Below are 24,862 nucleotides of genomic sequence, written 5' to 3' on the forward strand. Positions count from 1 at the left end.
ATGTTTATGCGAGCCGATGGACTCGGGGGGCGCGCGCGCGCGCGCGAGACCAGGACGACGTAAACTCCACCCTCTTGTCGCGGCGCGCGCTGATGTTGTTAACACGAGACGGTTAATCGCGCAAACGAATGACGGACGATTTGGCGTTAACCGGTTCCGCCCTGGCGAGCTCCCCCAAACACGCTGCCAGCCGCGCTGCTCTTCTTCGCCGTCTCTCGCGGGCGCGATCAACGGGGTATCGCGTGCTTCATCGGACGGAGTATCGCGGTTTGTCGCGATTGTCGCGGTTCCTCCTCGACACTGGCAGCAAAACGCTTAATGTCTTCTTCCGCGGCCTGGCAGCCCTGTGTCACTTGTGAGCGTGCTTTCAGACGCGAGCGCTCTTCAGTTTCTCACGCGTGTTCTCACTCGCGTGTGACATAATTCGTACGTCGTTTCCACGCGGATATTTTTGTTGAAAAGGGAACGAGAGAGAGAGAGAGAGAGAGAGAGAGAGTTAAAACCGAAGATAAGTACGAAGAGGAGATATATCGCGTCGCGAACGTGACAGAACGATTCCTGCGGAATCAATTAAGAGATTGCTCGAGGACGACTGACGCGCGCGGATCAAAAGGAAATTCCCCGACGTCTTTCTCTCTCGCGTCTCTCTCTCTCTCTCTCTCTCTCTCTCTCTCATTCTCTGTTTTTTATTTCTCTTCTCTGACCTGAAGAAGGACCTGTCCTCCACCTCTCTTCCTCCTCCTCCCTCCCTCCCTCCCTCCCTCCCTCCCACCCAGTTCCTCAGCACCCTTCTCGCGTACGGTGTGTTCGGTGTTCTCGAGGCGGCGGGGTTGGTTGGTTCTTCCCGTGTACGCCGTTGCCATGGATATTTGCATGCGTCCAATAAACGGTGGCTAAGGGGCTCTCGACTCGCTTAGGGTAAAAAGCAAAAGAGGGTCGCTAAATTCTACCCTCCTTCCTTCCCTCCTGGCCCCCTGCGTGCCCCGCGTCGGCCTGCGCCGCCCTTCGCGTCGCTGCCGCGTCTCTTACTCGTCTTCCCTTGCCGAGCTGGCTGGCAGGCTGGCTGGCACCCTCGCGCCTTCGTAATAGCGCCGAGGTGTACCTAGCGCGAGCCACCCTCGCGGAGAGGCCTCGAGAGAAAGAGAGAGAGAGAGAGAGAGAGAGACTCGCGGAGGCAGGACGGAAAGGATGACGATGGAACCGAGGGCATTCTTATCGACGCGAGAGAGAAACGTGTCAAAGGCTGCTCGCTCGTATCTGCGAAAGTAAGAGAAGAGCGAGGTTTATCCGCGACTTTTTTCACGACGTGTTTCAGTTCCCTCCATAGTCTTTTCCGGAAATTTTAGTATCCACACGAAAACGAGCCTTCGTAGAGCTCAAGGGATGAATCCCTTGTCCAAATGATGCGTGTGACGTCGTCGTATCGGGAATTTCATTACCAGCGTTCTGCAATTCAGAAATTTTTTAGATATTTGTTTACATATTCCGCTAAGTTCGACCTTTTTTCTCGCTTTTACATTTTTCTCGCTTTTAACGTTTCGTTTAAATTCGTAGCTCCGAAATTTTGCGATAAGAAAAAATATCGCGGACGATTGGAATTGCACCGCGAGTCAATATATCTCGAGAAGACGTCCTCCCACTTGATGCTATTCGCGTGTTCACGCTAAGAAAATAATTTAACGCGAAATGGCAGAAGGAACGCTCGGGCGAGTGTGCTGCGATGTACGGCTGCGAGTCGTCAAAGGCGCCGCGTGACTTTTAGCATTCTAAGCGGTAACGAGGCGCCGACACAAACAGCGACGTCACAGAATTTCGCGTTTTAACAAATTACAGGAGCTTGCGGAGGACTCGGAGCGCCTCCGGGGGCGTTGGAGGATCAAAGCCGGCGCGTAATCCCGGCCGCGTCTGAGCATCCTGCGAGCGCTTCTGAACTTGTTGTGGGCAAGATTAACGTTTCTTTAATGGCCCGTGTAATATTCCATTACGTACAGTTCGCTCGAGAATTATTGCGCCGACGTCGGGAGGTGCAGCCTCGAACGAGCCGGGGCGCTGCGAACGAATACGAACGACGACGAACGATCAGAAGGAATTCTCGTCTCGCGGTTGAAATCACTTCGTCTCGTATCTCTCGTAACTCGAAAAATATATCGCTGTCGCGTCGGTATAAAGTCAACGCGTCAAATTATTTACGAATTGTGTCAATCGACAGATACGACTGCGAAACTTTCGCGCTCCGTTCACTCGCGTGCAAATTGTCAAAGAGCTCCTAGCGGATACATTGCAGCGGATTTTAACTTTTATCGTGTTCGCGACGCGAAACTATCGCGATTGCTTGTCGCGCGTGCATGCTCGTTGGAACGCGCCGAGGACTCGCAAGCGACAACGGTCGACGATATTTGAAAATTTGTGACCCGAAATCCGCCTCTCAGGGCGGAGAGCGCTCCAAGGTTTCTCTTTCGTTCGTTCTCTGATAGGGAGCGAAGTAACTCGCGAACGGGATTGATTCGAAAACGTTTCTACTCATCTGCCCTCCTGGGCCGCTTCGCACGTGTCCATTCGTGTGCGGCGGGGTGTGTGTGTGTGTGTGTGTGTGTGTGTGTGTGGTAGACACGGTGGAAGACCACGGCTCGACGGAAAAGAGAGGAAAAATGAGGGAAAGAGAGGAGAAAAATAAAAATAAGGAGAAAAGACAGGAGGAGAGAAGAAGGAGGTACGAACGGAACGGAGGAACGTATTCCAAGCGAGCCGTGGTGATTGGGGGAAATTTCATTATTCTCAGACATTACCCCCGTTATTGTAATGCTATCAAATTGGATACGCTTCGTACACCCTGCGGAACGGGCGGAATATCTCGGGCTCCTTCCTTTCGCGTCTCTTCTTCCTTCTCCTTCCGTTCCGCGGAGACGCTCTCGCAAAGGATGGAAGCTCTCTCTCTCTCTCTCTCTCTCTCTCTCTCTCTCTCTCTCTCTCTCTCTCTCTCTCTCTCTCTTGCCGTGTCGCGACTCCTTCGCTTTACCCTCTAACAGCTTTACCTCGATATATATTTATATACGTACCTTGTCCGATTTAGCTAAACAATATAACAGAGTGGAGAGATGAGGGGAGGTACACGCTTCGCGTGTCACGCGTTTCTCGCGTCGTCGACATTTTCCCGGGCGACGTTTTCACGGGAAGGACATGTCGTTCGGCCAGAGGAGAATCTCGCTGGATGCGGCGTTCGTCTGTTTCCCGTTTCCCTGTACGATCCGGAAGGCCGAACTCTTCGCAACCGCAGCGTCGGCGTCGGCCGGATTAAGCAAAATTACGCGAGAGCAACAGTTTCGCGTGCGAACGGGCGGCCGACCATTCGTCCTCTTTCGCGAAGTCGACGCGCGCGGAATTGCCGAATCGAGCCAATGGCTCGACAAACCAGTAAAGCCCGCAGGACGCGGAGACGGATTCGAAATGTCCTGCGGAGCGCCCGCTATCCGTTTCGTCGTGGAATACCGTTTCGGTCCCCGCCGGATTTGAATCTGGCACCCGGCGTGGCGGACGCGTTATTGGTTTACTCGCGCCACTGGCTCCGGGATGCCGACAGCGGCTCTCATTCGTCTGCCGGGCGCGAGAAGAATTCTCCGAATCGGCCGTCGAAATCGGACGTGAGTGGTTTCTCCAGATCATGGCTGGTATATCGTCGCCAGGTGGCAGGGAGGGGGGGGGGAAGAGGATAGGGATCGTGATTTCCGCTGTTTCTCTCATCTTGCCAATTTGCGAGACGTCTGGCTGCGCGTTTCTCGGGAACTACCCTGCGAAAGTCTCGCGTCTGTTTCGCTATGTTTCTAAAAGTTCCATTCAGCAGAATAGTGTAATTCACGGTGGTAAATCGTCAGTCAGCCGTCGGAGAGCTGGCTGGATTAGACTGTATTAAGCTGGATTAGCTTGGATCTGGCTGGAAAAGCGGAGACTTGCACGGCGCATTCGAAACGTGCGATTTCCATAGGCGGTAGGGTTGCTCTCGGCTGCTTGTAACAGGAGCGTCACTGCGAAACGAGATTACATTCGTTGATTCGGCCAGCCGGGCCGTGCGCGTCCATTCCGAGGGTTGACGTTGACATCTCACCCCCCATCGGGCGTCTCTGGGAATCACAGCCCGGCGCGGATCTTTCTTACGACGTAAGAAATTGGCAGCTTGTTAACCCGTTATTTACGATCAGCTTGCGACAGCTCGCGCTTGCGCTCGCGCACAATCGTTCTCCCTGTTCAAACAAGCGCCGTTTAAATCGACCATCGATCGACAGGCGCGTACATCGAACAATTCCAGAGGAGATTCCAGAGGAGAACACTCGCTCGACGAGGTCGGTCGTTGCGGCAATACGATTCTACGTTCGGAGAAAAAAAAAATACTCGTCGAATAACTCTTGCGAATAACGCTTTCGCTCCTCTTCCCTCGCTGCGATTTCGATCCGAGGACTTAGAGCGATTTTTGGAAACCGGCCTATTCAATCTATCCGACGTCCGAGTTTCGACGCGAAAGTGCGTCTCGATGACAACATTCGTCATCCGCGGAGAACCCGCTGTCAAGCGAGAGGAGCGCCGCTGTGCGCCGACGAGATTACATTTGTCGAGGTGGCCAGCACCGTCGTTCCGGCTGGTTCCAGGCAGTCCGACAGGAGGGTTAGCGGGAGAACGGACGAGGGGGGAGGAGGGGAGGTTGGATGTCAATGCCGCACCGCCACCACCGCCCAACCCTTTTAGTACGCGGAATCGCGCGATATACAGGCCGCCGGCCAGCCAGCCAGTCAGCCAGTCAGGCAGGCCCTCGCTCTCATTCCCTCGATCCAAGGGTGGAAAATCACGGGTACCACGAGAGAATCGGGATGAGTGAGGAAGAGAACGTGGAGGGACGGAGCGAGCAAGGGAGGAGGGAGATGGCACGGTTTCCCGAGCGGTGGCCGAGCGTGTCCCTGTAATTAATAGTCACCGACCGCCGACGGACGGACGGACGGACGGACGGACGAACGAACGGAGAGTCGAGTTTACACGCTGTATCCGCGTGTTGGAGCGAAACGTACGATTGTTTAAGCGAGTGGCCATCTCTGCGATGTCGTCCACCCCTCTGGAGAGACGAGCGCGCGCGGGCGCGAGTTTGCACGTACACGAAGGATAAAGCATCCTTCACCGGATTATAGTCCAGTTCGTTGCGTCGCGGAACGAAATAACAAAGTTTGATGAATCGATCGCGCGCGCGCACGCTCCAGCATTGCCAGGCTAGCGGGTAATTAGGTAAACGAGGAAAAATTAAGCAAGAGAACGCAAGATGTTGTCTTCTCGCGCCGGTTGTTCCCTCGAAGTACCGGGTGACCCTCGATGTCTCTGTTTACCTCCCCGAGAGGAATTGAATCGTCGTAAATCGCGCCGTTGACGGACTATTCCTACCTCCTATTTCGTTACGACGCGCACCGCAGTCGCGGAGAGATCCACGGCCGTAGGAAATTAATTCCACGGCGGCACCGTCCGCAGCCACCGACGCCGACGGGTCGGCTGATTAAAAGGAACCGTCGGAACTCTCTTCGCGCGCGCGCGCGCGGAAGAAAAAGACTTTAGCGAGCGGCAAAGATTCGTAGCGACGAGGGAGAAAGCGAGAGGGAATGCGGAAAGGTAGCGAACAGGCAAGGTTCGTGCGAGAACGGCGAACGGGGAGGGTGAAACGGGGTGAAAGGGAAAAGAAGGAGTGCCTGAGGAACGAGGGTTCGAGGGGGAGAGAGAGAGAGAGAGAGAGAGAGAGGGAGAGGAAGTTAGTGGCGGCTCGGTGAGAAATACATAATGCAGTAGCCGGACGTCTCCGACACCCCCTAACTCACCCTTCTCCGAGGCGAAGAAGAGGGCTGCTGCTGCTGCTACTGCTGCTGCTGCTGCTCCACGAGAGAGAGAGGGAGTATGTAGAGACCAGAATGAAGAGGGGTTGGCCGTGGCGGCAGCGGCAGCGGCGGCGGCGGCGGCGGCGGCGGCGGCGGCGGCAGTGTCGGCGGTGGAGGTGTGGGAGGAGGTGGACGGAAGGCCGGGGGTTGGTAGCGCGCGAGAGTACGAAGGGGTGCATTGATTTACGCGGCCAGGGCAAGGCGAGGGTGTCTCCAAGGCGGACGTGCAGGGGCCAACAATTCACTCGCCTCGGGTTCCAGGAACCATCCATTACTTCGGTTCTTCCGCTACCCCCGGGACTGTCTCTCCCCCGGCATTGTTGCGGTTACTTACCGCGTCCATCGAGAACGTAGCCATTGTCACGGCGAAGTCGCGTGCTCGCCGGCTAAATGCCGCTCGAGTCCCGCGTGACGTCACGTCAGTGACATCGATTCGATCGAATATTAGGCGTCGAGACGGTGTTTGCATTTCTCTCGTCAAAGAGGGGTCGATTCTCGGGATCTCGATTCGCGCGAGCTCGCAAACAAGGCGATCTGCTTGCAGAGAACGACAAAATCTCGGATGAAATTCTAGAGTCAGGTTGAGAGGGAGTCGCTGGAGGCTCAAGTAGACCTCGACTATTCATTCATTAATATTATCATTGATTATTAATATTATTCATGGACTACTATCGTCACACATCGAAACTCGACAAGGTCCAACCACTCGCGGCACTACTTTACGCCGACCTCTTCCTTCTATCAAACGCCGATAGAAAGGCTGTTCTCCGCGAGCGGTTCGCAACGACGACGACGACGACGACGACGACGACGATGACGACGAAAAATGTTTGTGAGGCAGGGACCGATCTCCGAGCGCGGGGAATAACTCTGTCGAAGCAGTTAACGTCATTTTAACCACCGACTGCTCTCGCAACCCTACACCGCGTTTCGCGTCGCTGTCCGAGTTCATCCACCGTGCACCGGCTGTCCCGTCCGATCAGACCGATCGACGATCTTACGCCCGGCATTCGTCGTCGACGTCCACGTCGTCGTCATCGTTGTCCTCGGCCCGCGTCCGAACGAACGTACGCTCGTGTGTACGTGAACTACGCACGGCCGGACGCGGCCGAAGGATATCGACTTTCAACCCGGTCGATTGTCCTCCGCGCCTTCTCTCGCCGGAGTCTATCGAACACTGAGATCTCTCTCATCTTCTCTCTCTCTCTCTCTCTCTCTCTCTCTCTCTCTCTCTCTCTCTCTCTCTCTCTTCCTCTCTCTTTCGTGCGCTCTCTCTCTCTCTCTCTCTCTCTTTCTCTCTCTCTTTCTCTCTCTCTCTCCCTCTTTCTCCCCGTGGCCAAGTTGCTTCTTTATTTTCCTTTTTTTCTCGAACCTGGTGCGTATGCCTTCCGCCTGTTACTCGTCGGCCACCTTTTCCCCGTTTCCCCGCGTCTCCTCTCGATATCTCCGCGAGCGCTGGATTCCTTCGGCCTGTCTCCGTCGTTCTTTTGCTCCGTGTCTTTACACCGCTCTTCTCAACCGACCGACCGACCGACCGATCGACCGACCAACCAACCGACCGACCATTCAATCGATCATCGTCGGTTTCACGTTAATCGTCGGGATCGTGCAATGACAGTCCGGTATCGGTTCCTCGTTAATCGCCGATGCTCGTTGAAACAGTGCGCGAAACAGCGCGAAATTGGCAATCCCCAGCGCTGTTTCTCTCTCTCTCTCTCTCTCTCTCTCTCTCTCTCTCTCTCTCTCTCTCTCTCTCTCTCTGAGACAGCAGGTAATCGCCGCTGTACAGTATGAAAATCGTTCATTCGTTCCGATTAGACGCGCATCATGGCGTCGACGGTACGCGTGGCGGGTTCGTTAAACGCTCGCGAAATCGGCCACGTGGCGAGCTCCGCGCGGAATTGGAACATCCCCTTGTCGCTCGCTTCAGGAACCATCGCTCGCCGCCCGCCATGTATCGAAGAATTTGAAGGAGCCGCTGTTGCGAGAGGGTGGGAAGAGGTCGCAAGGGGGTCGCAGGAGGTTGCTGCTGCTGGTAACGCTTCGTAAGAGAAAGAGAGGAGGCAATAACGCGCGCGCGACGCGTGGCGACCATCTACTCGGGCCACCCCCGTGTTCCATCCGAGAGAAAGAGAACCCCCGTCGTGCGCTGCTAAATACCGAGTGCCCCTCTCGGACGACGACGACGACGACGACAACGGCGACGACGGCAGCCACCCCTTCGCCGCCTTCGAGGTAGCCCTTATATCGCCGTGACCAAGAGCTACCCTCGACAACCGTGCCAGATTAAAAGCTGTGATTATACGTGGCATCAGACACCCTCCCCCCCGGTCTCTGCTGATTCTCTTACCCCCGCAAACCATGGACCGACCGCCCATGCTTCTTCCCCCCCCACCCCCATCGTTCTTCCTGTCTTTTTTCCGCCACCGCCGCCGCCGCCGCTGCCGCCACTGTATTTTGGAATCGCTCCTGCGCCACCCCGTCTTTCGTTCTCTCATTTCGTCTATCTCTCTCTCTCTCTCTCTCTCTCTCTCTCTCTCTCTCTCCCTCTCTCCCCCTCTTTCTCCCCCCAGGCTCTTTCCGTTTAAATTGCGAATACCGTGCGTTCCTCTCGACTTCTATTTAAATGTAATTTGTATCTTGCCCGCGCGACCATTCGACTCCTCTCTCGTCCTCCCTCGCATACTCTGCTTCCTACCGCTATCTGTGTGTACACGCGACCGCTCGTAAATACGCGTGTTTGGTCGATAAGCCTTTTTCCTTCATACGCGCTCTTGAAACTTTATATATTATCGAGCAGCTGCAATTTTTATCGCGCGTAATCGCGCTTTTATATATGCCGATTGTAATCTGTCTTCCCCCCCTCTCTCTCTCTCTCTCTCTCTCTCTCTCTCTCTCACTCTCACTCGTAGGATATACACAGACATACACAGACGTGAAATGTCACATGAGGTAAATAATTTCTACATCGCGGACTAATTAAAATTCTTCTTGTATATTTCCACTTGATTTACGTCGCTCGTCTCTCCCCGCGTCGCGCTAACCTTTCACTCTCTTCTCTCCGTCGTCATCGGGACGATAATATTCTGCCGCACCGGTGGAATACGGTGGAATACGATCGACGACAAGGCTAGGGCCGCAGCAAGTTTCTTGGCGGTCCGCGCGATAAATCAAATCGGCTATGATAACTCCTGGAATAATGGCTCGCGAGATAACGATACACCGGAACGGGCGGAACCCCGTCTCCGTCTCCGTCTCCGTCTCCGTCGTCTGGAATTGGCTCGGATACTTTGGCGTCTCGTTCGCACGTTACGCTGCTCCACTGTGTCTCAGAACTTTTGATTTAGTAGCTAATGGTCATTGCGTCTCCCTCGCCGCGCGTTCTAATGAAGAATTTCAGCCTGAGAAGAGCGCGTATGTTGCTCTTCGTTATTTTTGCGCATTTCTGCGCGGAATCGCGGAGATGCGCTCGGAACGCAAAGTTCAACGACAAGTTTCACGTGTTTATTTATCACTATCGAAATTTGCAAGCCCGCTCTTCACCTCACCCCTGGCCTCCTTTCGAAAATTCTCACGAACGATTCGCGAGCGAGTAAGATGGAGCGAAACGATCGGCGATCTTGGAGATCTCGCGATATTCACGCCGCACAGTACTATCGATCGAAGGGACGCGCGGCGATTTGCGTTATTCACCCCTCTCCCGGAGGTGCGACATGAATATTTCGAGTTATCAGATCGTATTAACCGGGTCCCCGCTAACGCGGCTGTCACAGACTCGCATAATAGAGACGTCAGCCGTACGATCGCCTCGCACAGCGTTTTTTCTCTCTTCCCGTCGACGATCTCTGTTCCCGGCCTCGGCGGGGAATTTCCCACGCGAACCGGCCCGCCGATTCGCTCTCCGCGCGCGACGGTGGATTTGCGAAGGGTGCGGAATTTATACCAGAGAAATCTCCGTGTCGCAGCGACGCGTGGCGAGCCTGTCGCTGCACTTTTTCAGATCCCCGAATCGGTCACGATCGTAATTGGCAATAATCGGCGCGAAATTGCGCGCTTTTCCTCGGCAAACACCAGCGAGACGCGACGCCCTCGAGGACGGTGCGTCGTTTCGCGCTCTCGATCGAGCGGATACTTGTATCGTAGAAATTGACGTTGGCTCGCCGTTGGATCGCGCCATAATGCCTTATTAAATCGCGGCCACACGAAGAGAACGAGCCACGGCGCAGTGTTGCGCCGCACACCGTCATTATTTCGATAGAGGAAATTCACAACCGGTGATTTCGCGGCTCGTGCGAGGTCGCGCGTCCACCTCCGTTCTCTCTCGATCGAGCCAGAGGGGTGGCTTAATGACAGGTTGTGGCATTTTGCTCACTTTCGACTGGCGCGTATGTTGCATGCGTGCGACTCCAATACGCGCGGGATGTCGCCGGCACGTGCTGGAGTGTGCGTGTGTGTTCTCGCGTCCCCGCAGCTCTCGTTTCAAATAGCAAACGCATACACGTACGCATGTACGCGCGTGGGCAAGGGAGAAGCGAAAAGGGGGAGAGGGGAGAGAGGGAGGGAAGAAGCGCAGAGATACAATGCGCGAGCAATGCTAGTCCCGATTAACGCTCCGTGTCAATGGAGATTGTAGATTTCGTGTCGCTATGAAAGCCGATTATCGCGGCTGTAATTCGTCGCGCGACGCCCTGCTCGTGCTTCTTAGGACGTCGCGTCGTGTCGGCCGTCATTTTCCGGCATTTCGTGCTGTTTACTGTGATTCATCATTTTTCACGTTCTTCCGGGGAAAAAAAAAAGCGGCAATTTCTTCTTTCCAAACGAGAAAGCAGCCACACCCTTCGCGAGCGTATTTGAAGCGCTGAAACGCTCGCAGCTGCATTTGCATCGCCTCCGAGAGCAGCGCGCGACCTTTGAATAAGTTTTATGAAGTGCTGCTGATTACGCGTGTCGAATCGGCCCGGCCATTATCTCCAGGATGTTTTCGCGATAATAAAGCCGTGCTGTATGACGCTCGTTCGGGAGAACCCCAGGATAACGGAAGTAGTCTGAATGGAGAGGAGCAGAGAGAAAGTCGGGGCACCCCCGTGCTCTTCCGCTCGCTTCACGGTTAACACCCTCGACTCATACATACATATGAACGAGAGTGCCGGGGCAGGAAATACGCGACTACCGCGAATAAGCACTCGTAAAAATTGCACTCGCGCTCGCGCGCGTTAAGAGATAATATACGCGCTATTACGCGGGGGGTTGCGCGTCATTCGTGATATCTCACGACGACGCTCTCTTCTACACCGCGATGATTAAAAATCCTCTAGCGAGAGCGCCGGCGAGAGCGGATTTCAGCGAAATACCACGGCGAGAGACGGGTCCGGTAATTTTTCCAAACTGTGAAAGAGCGACGCGCGCGCGCCGGCCAGCGACGGACGACCGCGAGAGATCGTTAACTCCGGTGCGGCGGAAACTTGATTTTTTGTCAGCAAAGTTAAATTAATTAATTTCGACGCTCTCGCTAGATTAACTCGCCCCCTCCCCTTCCCCGTCCGCCCCCCCCCCGTCTGGCAGTCGGTAAACAGCCGCGTGCTGAAGAAGGACGAGACTACGAATGACGGATGACACAACATTCGCGCGGAAAGATTTTCTTTCTCCTTCTCTTTCTCCGGGATGCGAAGTTTGCCGGAAGAACACGGCGGTGTCGTGTTGCCCTCGCGACAGGAAAGCTCCCCCCCCCCTGTCGTCGGTAACTATCGCCTAGCTGCCACGTGAGAGCAATATTATGACGTCTCTATCCAGCACCCTCTTTAAGAGTTCGGCCACCCTCGAGCTCTTCACGCTTCATGCTAATTTCATCGATCCGATGCCTCGGCTCTTCTTCCTCTCTTCCTTCTCTCTCTCTCTCTCTCTCTCTCTCTCTCTCTCTCTCTCTCTCTCTCTCTCTCTCTCTCTCTTTCTCTCCCTCTCTCTCGCGAGCGCGCACCCACCGCGTTTTAAGCCCTCGCCGCGTGTCCGCTTTTGTGCGCGCACCGCGCGGATAAAGGATAATATCTATGCTCCTTTTATGCTATTCGCGTATCGCATCGCGCGCGACGTGCAACCGTGCAAAAATGTGTCGAGGACCCCCATTGTCGACGACGAGCTAATAAAACGCGCGACAGAGTCCTCGCCCCGCGTTATCCTTTTCGAGCGGAACCTCGGCGCTTTCGGGCAACGCCGATTTAATTCTTGATCTTTCCTCTCGCGCGCGTTTGCGTTTCCTTAAAATCTCGTGTACGACCGCCGCTTGAGCCCCTTGTCCCCTTGGACTGGAATAGAGATAAAAAGTAAAAGGGGAAAGCTACGTGTATCGCGAGACCCGACGAGACTCTTCCGTTAAGAACAAGTCAGCCCCGAAGGCTGACAAACTGTCATTAAAATTTCATGCGGAGGAACGTACGCGGGACTAGCTCGGCTGTATAGGTATGCGCACGGCTCTCGTTCTTTCTGCCCGTCTCGGTGAGATCGGGCGAAGGAGGAAGTGTCTCCTCGGTACTTGTAGCTCGTGGTAGTTTCGCGAGTGGCTGCCTCGCAGGCCACAAAAGCGCGGGCCCATTGTGGTATCGATTTCCAAGGCGCAACGATCTCTCCAGCGGAATAATAATGACGGGGGTGACACACGTCGTAAATATATCGCGCGCAACGGTCGTGTAGCGCGGCGAGCAGCGCGATATTTGCGGTCGACGTCAATCAAAAAACGGTCAAACAGCCGTCGGACACTCGATGTCACGCGAGGCGCCGATTGTCCTTTGACAGGCAGCCGTCGGCCGTCCGGGTTCCGGCTTTGTCGCCAAGTGCCGTCTTTGTGCGCGACAACGACTTTTCATTGTGGAATCGGCTTTGACATCGGCCAACTTCACAAGCGCGGCCTGGAATCAAGCCCGAGGAGGAGGTGCTGCTGCGTCTAATCGGCAAGATTGCGCGGATTTGCCGACGCGCTGCCGCAGATGCGCGTTAATCAGAGTATAGACGCGAGCAACCCCGGCCGGACGCACTCGAGTGCGCAGCTTCGTTTGTTTCTTTAATTATGAGACGAATTATTGTCGAAAATATCGGGCATCCATCGTGAGTTACCGACATGGCTGGCGACGAGGGAGACGAGGAGACTGACGAGCAGCCAGACCTCGGAGAGATTTCCGACATTTCTTCTCGAAGCGCGATGATCCATCGCGCGAGCGACCTGAGCATTTTCAAACTCATCTCGCCGTCCGTCACCCCGCCCGCGATCTATTTCGGATTCCCCACCTCCGCGTCGCGCGGAGCTTCGTTAATTCGCTGACGAAACACGTCCGACGTTTGAATCTTCGGAGGCATGTTTTGGACATCCGTGGATGTCGAGGACAAGACGAGGGGAGAGTGCCGGTGACGTCTCTTTCGCGTCAGCGGCGGAGACACGACAAGATCGTGCGACTGTGGCGGCGGCGGCGGCGATGGTGGTGGTGGTGGTGGTGGTGGTGGTGGTGGTGGTGGTGGTGGTGATGGTGATGGTCGTGGTCTCTTCGTGGGCGCCGAGGGGGATGACGCTCCGCTACGGTGGTGGGTCCGAGATGTCAGCTCGTTTCAACGCCGTGGTACCTTGACACCGGGTCTAACAAACCCCGGGGAACGAGTATCTCCTATGACCGATCCAGCGTCCCGTCGCCAGCCGGCGTCCGATTTCGCGCGTGTCTCGTTCCGTCTACCGATACGCCGCGCTCGCGAGCGCGCGATCAAATGTAACCGCGATGATGATCACGACAAATTTCTCTCTACGAAATGTTCCTCGTGTCTGGATTTAGTGATGATGACTTTAGCTGTTTGGCTGATTTAATAAGCCCGAGGTAGCATTAACGAAAAGATCGTAAGACATCTTCTTTGTTTGGAAATTTGCCGGGGAAATTATCGTTAGAATTACGATCGAAAGCAGGCATCCCGTGTGCACAACTAGTACAGCTTTCAAACGCGATGGTACATCTCGCATCGGCCATATTAGCTTCTCGGTCGAGTGAATTTAGTATCGAGGATTACGCTTTCGCGTACTCGTCTTATTCTCGATCTTCTTAACGACGAGGGTAAGTTTGAATTTCTCCACTCGACGTTTTATCGCGCCCTTAAAATGACGTCGCTCAACGCGACGTGCGTGGGATAATGCGAGGGAGGGTGCGGGGGAATAAATTGCGGAACTATCGGCAGCAGGAGGACGTATCGCTCGAGTTTCGTGAGAATTCTTTTACGGCACCGTCGGGATTTATACGAGCTGTAAGTGACAGAAGCAACGAAGGCAGAGCCCGCAGAAGAAGACAAATAAAGGATACGAAAATAAAAAGAGCGACCCCGTCTCGGGAAGCTCGTAAATTCTTCTTCGCGCCCGTAGATATTTCATCGCATTCGGATTCGCGTTGTACGTGTCGCGCGCAAAAGACCCGGGTCGTTCGTGCGTCACGTCGCGCGCAGATATCAACTTTTAATTTTGCCCTCATTCGAAAACCGCGAGCACGGTCAAGTATACGAAATTATCCGCGGCAGCAAGAAGCGAGTTAACAGGGAACGTCCTTTGAAAAATCGAACAACGCGGCTCCTACGCGGACTCACTCGCGCCTTTCGCTAGGCAAAAGTGACAAAAAAACCGATCGAAACGTCCGAGGAGATTGATACACAAAATCAAGAGACAGCGATGTCGCTCGTCAATGATTTTCCACTTGATCGTATCGTACAAGTGTACCGCAAGCTTCCTAAGAAAGCTCGGCCTAAGAATCCTCGTATCGGGCGACGATGTGACGATGCACACCGTGGTGTTATCAGCGCGCTTCGGTCGCGACGCGCACTTGAGAGTTACAACGGCGCGAGCGCGGATTTCGGTGCGGCAGCGTTAATCCGCCGCGCCGCGAACGCGAGCGTAAACGCGAACGCGAACACGACGCGAAAGTGCGAGTGCGTACTTACGTCGGCAGAAGCCAAGTCCCCTTGGAGTGGCGCGGAGACGGATATAATTGAAGGCGGAGGTAATTAACTCCCTCGTGTAGCGGGCGCGCACCGTCGCGCCGCGCCGCGCCGCGCCGCGCCGAGCCGAGCCGAGCCGCGCCGCGCCACGCCGCGCTGACAGCCGCCCGCCGCATCGTTTTAATTACCGCTCTCGTCGCATCTCATCGGGCAGAAGCGCCCCGCGCGTTTCCCACCCTCTACTTGCCGCGGAATCTTCAATTGTACGCCCTCCCGCGCACACTTCGTATTTATAATAAATCCGATACCGCCGGGAGAGAGCGAGAGGGAGGGAGAGCCACTCGGCTCGAGATCTTCCGAGAGGCGTCCTCCGGAAATTCGCTACGCCGGCAAGCGGGAAATCTGCGTGAAAGTTTCGCGACGCGTATGATCGAGCCGTTCGTAAAATCTCACGCGAGAAGGAGAGTAATTGGACCGTGCGGCGAGGTGTGATTAGACGATTCGAACGCAGCGGCGCTCCGTAGACTTGCGCGAAGGGAACGTCGGGCTGCGAAATTAAACGAGTTCTCGTTAATGACAGATCAAACGAGTTTCGTTCCGATGGAATCTTCTCGGTCGGGGGGCTGACCGTTGGTCAGCAATTACACGAGCTCATTGTTCCCTGATATTTCATTTTCCTCGCATAAAAAGACTCCTCCCCGTGCGCGTCCCTTCCCGTTGAACGTCTCACGAATTCGGGGCGCGCCCATCAAAGGGTGAAGACGCGCAGGGTGCCGCGGCGGGCGCGTTACCGCCAGCTGTGCGCTCGCGCATAATTACATCGAGTCTTGCTCATCGGCGCCGGACGTGTTTGGCTTGCAGGTGTCTTCGATCAACAGGGTACTGAGGAATTTGGCCGCGCAGAAGGAACAGAGGCAACAGCAGCAACAGCAGCAGCAAGGAGTGGGCGCTGTGGGGGTTGGCGTCGGTGCCGGCAGTCCGGCGGAGAGCGTTTACGATAAACTCAGGCTACTAAACGGGCAGACCACCGGCTGGCCGCGTCCCAATCCCTGGTAAGAGCTAAAGATTCATTCATCGGCGAGTGCGACTCGCGAGAAGAACGTATTATTTGCGCGAAATTTGTGCTTTGCTATCGCGTGAGAGCGCTACATTTCGCGCCCGCATCTGATTTTTTCGGCTTTTTCATGCTTTCATATTTCTCTCTTCTCTCTTCACGTGCAATGATGATTTGCGTGATAGTTTCATCGCGCAAATTGCATTTCGTCCTTCGCCGCGGCGGCAAAACTCGCTAAAAGGCGGTCGTTGCACTTTAGGTATCCGTCGAGCGCGGGAAGCCCGTTTTCCTCGATACAGTCCAGTTTGAGTCCGAGCCATTGTTCGTCCCTGCCGCCGGACCCGGCGGACATACTCCACGCGAAGAAAGGTAAGTCTGCTGAGGGAATACGTTTCGCAACAGTTACCGCGGCGGAACACCGCCGCGGTTAGATAAGCAGATATACTCGGACGTTGAGCGGAATCGCGAGAGATTGCGGGTTAAAGTGGCGTTTAGAGCTTTTGTTCCACACTTTCGTGTACACACACGCTGAAAGCCTTCGGCAATTGTTGGCGCACGATATTCCAACGTCCTCTCCCTCTCTTTTCCTCTTCCCCTCTCTCTCTCTCTCTCTCTCTCTCTCTCTCTCTCTCTCTCTCTCTCTCTCTCTCTCTCTCTCTCTCTCTCTCTCTCTGTTCCTCTTTGTCGGAGCGTTAGCGCGAAACGCAAATACGTATGTGGCGGAGGCGGAGTGGCCACAGGCGGCGGTACGGGGGTAGCGTTTTAATTAATTAATCTGTCGGGCCAAACGATACTAATATCAATGTAATTCCGTCGGTGGGTCCCGCGGTTCGCCACATGCGTGTGTGAAACGCTTTTCCGGTAATAATTTTCCGGTAACGTTTAAGCGCGGCCTTCGAAACGCGGAGGAACAGAGAAATGCGCTGTGAAACCGAGAGAACGACCGAGAGAGAGAGAGAGAGAGAGAGAGAGAGAGAGAGAGAGGGGGGGGGGAGGAGAGAGAGAGAAACAGAGACAGAGACAGAGAAGGGCAATGAGCAGCTAGGGGATGAAAAGGGATACGAGAGGAGGTTGCGCAGAAACGTGGTTGCAGTCGACCGACCAACCCATGCGAAACTACTCCGCCACCGACGGCGTATTCTCCCCCCTGCTTACCCTCGCGCTCGCGTTCTCTTTGGCGGCACATCAAACGCGCGATTTCTTTCCCTGCGTTTTCCCGCCGACACCGCGCCGCACCGCGTCGCGACGCTCTGTGCGACGCGGGGTGCGTCAGACGCAGCGAAAAACAGTTCCCTCTATTTTTTATTTAAAACATACGCCGCTCTCGCCCCGCGAGAATCCGCTTTCTCGCCAGCCGTGAGAGAAGATTCGCGACTGTCCGCGGTGCGCGACGGGGTGAACCCGCGCGTCTGTCCGCCTTTGAGAACTTTTTCGCGACATCCAACAATTTGCTCTGTCTTCACACCTTCGGCGAGGCAAATATCATCGGCCGATCGGATCGATCGACCATCCCCAAGCCGATTAATTGCTGTTACGTTAATATCGCAGCCGAATGAGCTCTTCACCAACGACGGTTGCGCGATCTCGCGTAGAAAATATTACGTGTTTCTGCGGACGCGGAATCCTCGCGCGCGCAGGGAATATTATTTCGTGTTACCACCCCCGGTGGCAGAGGGGCGGGAGGTGGGGGGTACACAATCAAATATGGTAACTGTTGCGAGCGCTCAACCGCATGCGGGCCCCGGGGGCCGGATTATCGGTGCGTTGCTGCGGGGGTGGCACCGTTTATAGGATAACCCGTGTCAGGAGGGTTGTTTCACCCCTCCGTCCTTGCCGCCACCCTCTCCTGCGCCTCTCGTCGTCATCTCGCGCTCGTTCTCTCTCTCTCTCTCCTCTACGACTCGCCCTACCGCCCTACCGACGTTTCTCTCTCCTTGAGCTCTATTTCGCTCGCGTATCCTCCCTAAGTATCTCGACTGTTGTCGATGTATCGGTCGAAACGGAAGACCCAACGACGCCCCCGGCCAATCACGCAGCGGCAGGCAACAGCCACCCCCGACCTTTCCCTCGGGAAAGCAAAGCGAAAGCAGATTACGGCGCAATCATCGCGCGAGCTGCAGGCGCCGGTTGTTCCTGCTTCGTTCCTTCTCTCCCTCTTTCCTCCCCGCCGTGAAGGGGTGAGATTTCTCGATCTGGCACTCTGCTCCACATCGCGCATCTTAAATCTAAAAATCTCTCATTCCCCCTTCGGAAATTCCGCTGGAAATTTCGCGCGACGCGAAATATTCGTCGCTCGATGCCTTGATGCTGCAGCAACTTTGTTGATTATGTCGATTTCTTTGTTTTTTAATGTTTAAAAATGTTCTTGTCAAGATTGTAAAGATGTATGTTTTGTACTTGAAATTCTTGATAAGTATTTTCGCTCGTAAAAAACGGAGGATACTTCTTCGTAGCATCGAGAATTAAACTCATGGACGCCTTACTGTCAATCGGAATGCCGGCTCTCTCTAATGAGTCTGGCGACGCCTTAATTAACTGATTGTCCGCAACGCGTGTTAAAAGCGCCGACCCTTCGCCGCTTCGTCGGCGCTTCGTCATGTTCTAGGCATTCCCTTACGTACACGCGCTCCTCAAAGGGAGTTATTTATGTAAGTCTTCAGCGTCCCACGGTTCTCCGGATAATGTCGATAGCTTTATGTCGAGGGTAGAGGGAGGAGGATAGTACGTCGTCGTTTATCACACTTTCTTCGCGCTTTCTATAAAGAGTTCGCGATAAAGAGAGCCGCCGGAGCGAGGGTACGGATGTACTTTTCCTTTTCTTATATTTCTACACTTTTGTCACCGGCGGCAAAAAGCGCCGCCGTCGCTGTCGCCGCTCCTCTCCTCGCTTCTTGCGTCTCTGCGTCGACGCGTTGCGGAAAATAGAGCAGTAGAACAAATTTTTCTCGAAACAGTTGCGACACCCTGAGAGAGAGAGAGAGAGAGAGAGAGAGAGCAAGAATCGTGCTCGTTTCAGAATCGTGCGAGATTCAGAACAATTTTGTCATTGGAGACAAGATTTATGACAATAAGCTTAAAATTACACGGATTTCTGCAGACGAGAATCAAGTTCGAGCGGGCAAAGCTTAACCGATTGGCTTGCTGCGAATTCACTTGAATTGAATCGCAACAGTCAGTTCGTGTGGTCTCTTAAGACATTCTTCACTATGAAAGTGTTCAGTCTTCATTTTCGTAATGGATCGGCCCGCTTCTCCGATATCATCTCCGATATCGACGGGACGATCAGATGAATGACGATATCGGCGCGCTGTCGCAATCCTCGCGACGCGGCGCGTTGGAACATCCCCCGAAATGTCGTCGGTTAGCTTAGGTATCATTGCGCACGACATAGTCCTCTTGTTGTGTCGACGACGTCGCTGGGGTGTCTGGTGAGACTGATCCACAATGCACCCCGGGGTTGCATTGTGCCGCGTTGTGCGCGCGAGACGAGACGACGTAGAGGCATGCAGAAGAATTTCAGTCAGAGGGTGGCGAGCACGAAACAGGCAGATAAGGGGGAGGGTGACGAAACTAGGAGGAGCGAGCAGAAGAAAAAGAAGAAGAAGAAGAAGAAGAAGAGAAAAAGCAGCCGGGGAGATGGGACAAAGACAGACGAGAGGTGGAACAGACGGGAGCACGGAAAGAGTCTCCGTCGTGATCGACGCGAAGGGGGTTTGGGTCGTCGTTGCAGCATTGTTTTTTCACCTCCGGACCTCGGAAATGGGCGTCGCGCCGCGGAGGAGACGCGGCATCTCGCGAATGCGTCTTCGCGATCTCCGTGCAACACCGATACGCGCGTCGTGTGTGCCTACATGGGTGCGTTATCGGCGAAGCGCTTCGCCGAGAGGGTGAGAGCGACAGTTTTCGCCAGCGACGTGACGTTACCGTTGGTCCTCCTCGTGTGGTCGGTTCGCGACTCGTTGGATCCTTTCGGTTCCAAGGATTCATAAACGATCTTTATGTAAAACGAGAAGATACTTCATAATTTCATTGATCTTTAGCTACCTCCGATCCCGATAATTTTCCTAATTCTCTCCCATTCGATCCGAACATTCTAATAAGCCCAATTCCGACGCTACTCGTGTCCTCAACTGACAGATAGGGTGACTTGGTGAATCCGAAGGCACCTCGCGCGGCATTCGGTTACTCCACTTCGCGATCGCGGTGGATTAACAACGCGCTTTCATCAAGAACACCCTCGCGCTCGAGAAGACCGCCGAGTCGCGGTGTCTCCCTTGCGAGTGCCTCCTTCCGGGTTTTCTACGTCTGCTCATCGAAGACCCGTGTACATTGAGCCCGCCGCGGCGTATTCGCCGATCTCCGGTCGCGACACAGAGGTAAAACAATATAATGGCTGCCTGCTGCGACCGAGGCTGCCACGGGACCGAGGGTGCACCGGCGGCGCATTATTGTCGACCTCTTTATCTCGCGAACCCGATCTCTCTCGCTACCCCGTTCGTCATCCCTTTCGCTGTCTCCCTCTGCCAGTCTCCTCCGCATTTCTTTCCCGATCTCTCTGCCGCTGGGTAGGCGGGATAGATAGATAGATAGAGGTACGCAACGCCGCAACGCGATGCGACGGCTTTTATCATCGACCGGCACAATGCGGTCTCCGGCTACGTTCTGCTGCTGCTGCTGCTAGTTGTTGTTGTCGTCGTCGTCGTCGTCGTCGTCGTCGTCGTCGTCGTTGTTACTATCGTTCTTCCAGCAGCAGCCGGAAGAGCCGCGCCAATGCGGCTCCTCACCGTCATTCTTCGGTCCGCGTAAACGGCGCGCGAGCTCTCTTGAAAATTGCATGTATTAATCCTTTTGACCCTTTGACGCGCGCATTTGGAAATCGAATCCACCGGAGCGAGAGGGAACAATTGTTATCTCTAAACAAACGATCGTTATTAACGCAACGCACACGCGCACAAAGGGACTGAACTTTGCTGTTATTACCGGTGGCTCGATAAATCGGGAAGAAAAAAGCGGAAAGAGCGCGCTAATTGAATAGCTGCGCGAGAGCCGCGATATTCGCGGCCGCAAATCTCTCTCGCCGGAGAGAGAGAGAGAGAGAGAGAACTCTGTGAAAAATGTTGTCCGAACACAACGAAGCGACGACTCGACCCGCGTCTTCCACGCATGCTGCGAAAGCTACATCAATTAACACCACCGTCTCTCCTGGAAACGGACTTTCCACCCTCGCGCTCGCCGCGATCCTGTCTGACGCATCCTCCGCGAGGCACTACCCTGGCCTCGATCGAAGACCTCCCAGACGCCACTGCATTTTTACGATCGCGTTTGAAATTCGATAGACCGAGATTTCGCCCTGGCCAGGCGTGATGGCCTCCCCTGCGACCCGGACGTATCGGCCGTCATAGACGAGCCGCTTCGTTCTATTTCAGGACTCGCGCGCTGCTCGATACGAACCACCCCCGCGCACCCCCGTGCGCACCAGAGCATTACGTGGGTGACGTATAAACAGGAATATTTACGAGGCTATCCCCTCTCTCTCTCTCTCTCTCTCTGTCTCTTCCTCTACGATGTATATGTACGGCGTGTGGTACACGTGTTGGTGCGGTGCAACGATGCAACGAGACGATGTACTGCGAGAGAAAGAGAGGCAGAAAGGATGAGAGAGAGAGAGAGAGAGAGAGAGAGTGAGAGAGAGTGAGAGAGAGAGAGAGCACACGAGAGAGAAACTCTATGCATTGGATTCGCAGGTCAGTGGGTTGTCGCGTCGCGTTTCATAGCGTCGCGTCGCGCCGCGCTGCGCCGCGCCGCGTCGCGCGTCACTCGAGCCCGGGTGTCACCGCGGCTCGATTTATCGCGTCCGTCAATCTACGAAGGCTGACCTCTCGTCGAGTCTCGGATTACCTACCTACCTACCTACCTATCTACCTACCTATCTATCTATCTGTATCCGCGGCGGCTTGGCAGGCGCGTCGCAACGCGCGCATGCAACCCGCACCCTGTCCCCTTTGTCTTCCGCTTTACCTCCCCGCCGGAGAGAGAGAGAGAGAGAGAGAGAGAGAGAGAGAGAGAAACGGGGAGAGAGAGAGAGAGAGAGAGTGTGTATTGCACGAGAGACGCACGCTCGATAGAAACCGAGATGGCCAGTCGTTTTGCATTATGCCACAGTTGAAAGCTCGCGGCTTCCACTCTCGACTCGGACTTGTAAGAGTCGAAGCTATTCCGCACCCCGACAATTTTGTCGAGGAGGGAGAAATTCCGTTTCGCTTCGCGGAGCTGGCTATAATTAGCGTAACCGCGCTTTTTGCCGGTGCTTCGCGTAATCACCGCAACTTCCTCGGGACGCGGGAGCATAAAATAAAAAGAAAGAAGAAAAGGTAGAGGGCAAACGCCGAAAGTCCGAGAGAAGCGAGACTCTTTTCGATCCAATTTAATTAATCAAGCTCGCCGATCGGCGGCGGGCTTTTTGCGTGTCGAGCGTACGCGCGCGACCTTAATTTACGCGAATCTTTATTTATACGGTATTGTACGGCGGATATACGCGGTGTAAGCTGCCAGGAATGAATTTGCTTAAACGACGGAATGAACCATAAATTAACGCAGCGTGACGTTTAGATTCCGCTGACTAAAGGTGTGTCGATTAATAATGTACAGCGGAGCTCTATCCGCTTCTCTCTCTTTCTCTCTCTCTCTCTCTCTCTCTCTCCCTCTCTCTCTCTCTCTCTCTCGTCCCTCTCTTCGCCTCTCCCCCTCCCCCCGTCTCTCTCTCTCTCTCTCTCTCTCTCTCTGCCGCGCCGGTTGCACAAATTCCTGTTGAGATTTGCGTATGGAAAACAATACGCTGATCCTCCCTCCGCCATCGCATCCGAGATAGTATTCGGAGGTAATCCCCGGGATCGAATCGTCATAATCCCCTTTGTGCCCGATATTTCACTGTGCAAAATCGTCGGTGCGATATCGACTCTGCACCGCACACTCGCGACTGCGATACAACAAATTTCGCTTGTCGGATCGAATTCGCGCGAAATTTTGCGGCGAAACGATGTTTTAGAAAAAAAAAAACAAAACCAAAAGATATTAAACCGTCGCGCGCACTCGCGCGCGTGTTTTTCCTTCGTCTCCAACCCTCCGTGCGGGATTAACTTTACGGATATATCGGGGATTTGTACCTAGCTTTTAGCAGAGAAATTTTACAGAGAATTTGTTAGTCGAACCGTTTACAGGATGTGCCATAATAAAAATCTAACGAGCAGAGAAAAGTCCCTTTCTCGTCGAAGATCGACTCCCCTCCTCTTTTCTCCTTACCTCATTTTTTTTACTCTCTGCAGAGATATAACTATCGATGTAAGAAGCTTTTGCTCACTGACTGTCACCGATCGATATTGTTCTGATCGGCAAAATGGCTATCACTGATCAGCCTGTATCGTGTACCGACCACACGTACCAAAGGAGAAATAGAGAAAGCTGGGCAATGGTAGCGAGAGCGTGTGGGAGGGTGTCTTCCCCCTTCGGTTTTGTAATTCCTGCGTGTGCAGCGCGCAAATCATTCCGCTCGGACCGTTTGCGGTCTCGCCATTACGGACTTTCGACCGCACGCGGAAACCGCGTTCGAGAAGAAATTCTTTCGATCGTGCCAGTTCGCAAAACATGTAACGGAATCTGGAGATGAAATTCCTTCGAGCGCGCGGCGAGAGAGCGCAGATGCGCGAGTGGTGCGACGGCCAGCGTCGCGCCCCTTCGCAAATTCGACGCTTCCGCATCGATAAAAGCTCCGGCTGCTTCGAATTCTGCATTAAAATCGGCGCAATGGCGATCCGCCCTCTCGTCATTATCACGACGCTCTAAAAAAAAAGTTAACGAAACGTGCGAGGAAAGAAATGTCATAATGATGTAATTTGATTGTGAGATACTTTCGTGAGATACTTTAGGAGATAACAATGAGGTGTTTCATTCAGAAATCAAGCAAAACGATCGTAGATTCCCCTCGATATCTACAATTCTGTAGCGATACGCCGTTTAACCCGAGCTTGGCTCCTCATTTTCATTCCTTGCGACTGATCGTCCTTGCGCTCCGTCGTTTACCGATGTATTCCTCAACGGAAGGCTAACGGAGGGTTAACGGGGTGAGTTCCCTCTTTCTCTTTCTCTCTCTCTCTCTCTCTCTCTCGCTCTCTCGCTCTCTTTCTTTTTCTCTCCCTCCCGCTCTTCTTCAACTCCGTCCAACCTTGCGAGTATCCGTCAACTCGCCGTCGTCTATCTGAGGGGAGGGTAAACGCGTGAGAGGGTGACAAAGCGGAATAAGGAACGGGCCGATAGCACCGATTTATCGATTTTAACCCCAAGGTGTCGCGCTTACGTCGAGGCGACGCAACTTTTTTTTTTTTATAGATTTCCAATGAGTCGTAAGAGACTGAATAAAGAGACGCTAATTGCGGCCGCGGCGGACGCCTTTTTCTCTCCCCTTCGTGCCGCCTTCGCTCGGTAGGCCTCAGCATCCGGTGCTTCGTCGAGGAGGCAGGAGGGGGAAGGAGGTGACGCCTGAGAGGGTGACAAAGTGTCTCAGCAGCCGCGAAGAGAGGGCGGTCAGGGGGCAGCAAGGCGGAGATCTCTTTCCTCGCTCGCTACTTCCTTCGACCCCTCGACGAGACACACGGGTAGGGTTGACTGATCTGCCTCGTAATGCCAATCGATATATACACTACACACAGAGAGAGAGAGAGAGAGAGAGAGAGAGAGAAAGAGAGAAAAAAGCCACCCCCTGGTGTGCTCTTTTAGGCAACGTTCACACGAGCGAGTACCTACTCGCCCCGCGGATGCGACTGCGAGATGAGGGTAGCAGGCGGAAGGGGTGAACTTACATACGTGACGAGTATATGAATAATGCCCGAGTACGTGCCTCTTTCACGCTATAGAGCTTCCTTCGCGCGGCCTGTAATCCACGGCTGAACTCGCGGCGAAATTTTGCCGT

General features: G+C 54.3%; 1 protein-coding gene across 7 annotated transcripts in view; it reads left to right on the top strand.

Annotated features, from left to right (window-relative positions):
• Window positions 1-24,862, top strand: part of LOC105181854 (paired box protein Pax-6) — a 76,599-nt gene that overhangs the window by 24,773 nt on the left and 26,964 nt on the right. For all 7 annotated transcript variants that reach the window (XR_003112693.1, XM_025297404.1, XM_025297407.1 and 4 more), the window contains exons 5-6: window positions 15,708-15,898; window positions 16,160-16,269. Coding sequence is in view for 6 of the 7 variants with exons in the window: in XM_025297404.1 (XP_025153189.1) it covers window positions 15,708-15,898; window positions 16,160-16,269 (301 nt within the window). In the remaining variant the exon portion in view is untranslated. The remainder of the gene's footprint in view (window positions 1-15,707; window positions 15,899-16,159; window positions 16,270-24,862) is intronic.

This window comes from Harpegnathos saltator, unplaced genomic scaffold (genome assembly GCF_003227715.2).
Source record: "Harpegnathos saltator strain DR-91 unplaced genomic scaffold, Hsal_v8.6 scaffold175, whole genome shotgun sequence".
Lineage (NCBI taxonomy): Eukaryota > Metazoa > Arthropoda > Insecta > Hymenoptera > Formicidae > Harpegnathos > Harpegnathos saltator.